General features: G+C 35.7%; 2 protein-coding genes across 3 annotated transcripts in view; one reads left to right on the forward strand and one right to left on the reverse strand.

The window, feature by feature from the left end:
• lin37 (lin-37 DREAM MuvB core complex component) overlaps window positions 1-1,491 on the reverse strand; it is a gene marked incomplete in the record, with an annotated part of 8,524 nt that extends 7,033 nt beyond the window's left edge. The window contains 6 exon segments of the mRNA XM_014008683.1: window positions 21-181; window positions 276-361; window positions 567-596; window positions 720-770; window positions 841-916; window positions 1,097-1,491. Of these exon segments, the coding sequence (XP_013864137.1) occupies window positions 21-181; window positions 276-361; window positions 567-596; window positions 720-770; window positions 841-916; window positions 1,097-1,130 (438 nt within the window).
• A 106-nt stretch (window positions 1,492-1,597) lies between these two features.
• The window catches only part of proser3 (proline and serine rich 3), a gene marked incomplete in the record, with an annotated part of 8,916 nt that continues 7,886 nt past the window's right edge, over window positions 1,598-2,627 (forward strand). For both annotated transcript variants that reach the window (XM_014008681.1, XM_014008682.1), the window contains 3 exon segments: window positions 1,598-1,850; window positions 1,936-1,951; window positions 2,032-2,146. In XM_014008681.1, the coding sequence (XP_013864135.1) occupies window positions 1,802-1,850; window positions 1,936-1,951; window positions 2,032-2,146 (180 nt within the window).

The following is a 2,627-nucleotide window of genomic DNA, read 5'->3' on the forward strand; positions in this document are numbered from 1 at the left end:
ATATATATATATTTATTCACCTCTTCTTCTGACATGCTGTGTGGGGAGCTTGGGGAAGCTAATGGCTCTCGGACCGAAGGATTGTTTCTCATCCAGGCACGGCAGATTGGATACAGAGGAGTACTGGTGTTAAACTGGGCCAAATCAACGCTGCGATCAAACAGCTTAATAACATATGCGTCTAGGAAGAAGAAGAAGAAAAAAACCAACAGTGAATGAAACGCAGTTGAAACCAGCTTTACCGCAATGTTTAGTCACACTTTCATCAAGTTTACTTTGTTTATGCTGATTGGCCTCTGGGATGCCCTCATCCATCTCCTTTCGTTTCTTCCTCCGGTGCTGTGGAAATCTTGTTGAAGGTCTGAAGAAAATAAATTGAAAAAGCAAAACAAAGATGGAGACTTGTAGCACGTCTGACAGTCACAATGCCTTCTGTACAAAATATCATAATTTCATCTAATGTGTGGGACTGAAAATTTTTATGCTGAACTACACAACAAATGTTTTCCTTCCATTTTACATTAGAACAAAGATAAATAAAAAATATGTCTGTAAAAGTCACCTACCTCTTTCCAGCAGATGATGGAGACAAATCCCTAAAAAAAAGAAAGAAAAGAAAGAAAGAAACGCAGGAAGAGATTTCAGCAAAATTCTCATTTATTTACCAAGGTATGTGCCTYCTATTCAGATAAAAATATACACAACAAATAGGTTCATACTTATTAAGGGAGTCCACTGATAACTTTCCTGGATCACCCTCACTTGGCTCTCTATGAAAGATAGATTTTTTTTAATATTTAAAAGTAAAAACAATGATGCATATACCAAATGTGTACTAACGTTTCATTTTCACTCTTCTCCACAAGACCCTTTAACACAGCATCCAACTTGGTGCGTCCAACAGTGCTCTCTACATCTAAAAAAAAAACAAAACATGAAATAATAAAATAGCTCATTTKGTTTTGTTAGAAAAATATTTATACACAAGCCCAGTAATAAAGCATTATTTTTGTGCACTCGTTCTGAATATAAAATAAATTAGACTTATCGGAGCAGGTGTTGCAAACCCAAAATAGATTTACATTTATGGTCTTACCTGGCCTCTCGGTTTTGATCTTTACGTGGTGCATTATCTTCAAAATTTTAATGCCCTTTTAACAATTAAGAYTTTTACCTAAAACCTAATCGAGGTRYATAGTCTTGCTAATTGCTAACACAGCAACGTTAGCTTAGCYTGACGCGTTTACCTTTTAAAATCCACTGTGACTTTAAAACCAATTCACACACTTCAGTGTTGACTACAAGTACCTATCTTAACGATTTGTACCTAATTACTTCAACAGATTTACTTAAAGTATACCACAGAGAGTTGATTTTATTGTTATATCGCACAGTGGAACGAACTAGCTACAACTACCGTTGCTAACTTAGCTTATTTTTTTGACAAGCTCGAGTCGGGACTGGAGACGGCTTTCCTCTTCCGCGCGCTGCCGCTTCTCTCTCATCTGATTGGTCCTTGTGTGAACAATGTGCCGTCTGTGATTGGACAGTTGTCATGTTCATCATTTACGTGTAGGTTTCTATTGGCTGTTAGTTGTGCCGTAAACTGTCGATAAAAATCGTTCTTCTTTTGGTTCAACGACAGCTCTTTTGTAGTTAAATACATAGAAATGTTAAGTAAAGTTGTATGTTTTCTGTTTCTGGCAAGGTAAGAAGTTTTGGTTAAATAGGTATTAAACGTGCGAAACGTAGCGGTGTAATTTGAAGTTTAAAAGACAATTCGTGGCCTGGTGTTTGTTTCATGATAACTCAGTCAACAAACAAGACACGTCCAGTTAACGCAAATCCAGGTGATTAGTTAGGATCAGGTGTATCAGAGAGCCTCTTCTCTATTTATCTAGTGTTTATTGATGTGTCACCTCTGATGTTCCGAAGTTGATATGAAATCCAGGTGAGATTTATGAATACATTTCGCTTTAAACTGTAGTTACTGTTCTACTACATTTAGTTACAGCTGTGTTTTTGTTTTAGTGCACCAGTATTTACAAGACAGAATCCTTTCCCATCTGCATCAACTGTGAGGAGGGCACACTACCATCCACCACGCAAGCAATCCCTGTCAAAGAAAGCAAAGAAAACTGTACAGGTAAATCAGTCTTGCACTCAATGCTGAACTAATACTAGGACTGCACAATATTTGGAAAACCTGTGATGTATGATAACATTTGTATATAACACTGCGATAACAATRTGACTCGCGATAAAATGAACAAATGAAAGTCTGCAGTAATGATGTATTTCTGCTCTGGGTTCAGAGCAAAAATAAAAACAACTAATAAGTAATTTCTATTAAAACATGAGTTTTTTTTAAAGTGCAACTAGACAAGGATGCTGTATCAGTGAAACAACAAACTGAATATAATACAGTTTCTTAATTACTTTAAAACATCGCTCCCATTAAACATTTCTTATGTTCTAAATAGTGAAAATTTCCCCCTTTTTTTTCAAAAGAAATATTAAAAACATCTGAAAATAAGTTAGATTAAATAATTTAAAAGAAAAGTTAACAAACTTAAATCTCCACTGTGGTATCTCGGGTCCATTTTAACATTTGAGTCAACCATTTC

Source organism: Austrofundulus limnaeus, unplaced genomic scaffold (genome assembly GCF_001266775.1).
Source record: "Austrofundulus limnaeus strain Quisiro unplaced genomic scaffold, Austrofundulus_limnaeus-1.0 Scaffold52, whole genome shotgun sequence".
NCBI classification, from domain to species: domain Eukaryota; kingdom Metazoa; phylum Chordata; class Actinopteri; order Cyprinodontiformes; family Rivulidae; genus Austrofundulus; species Austrofundulus limnaeus.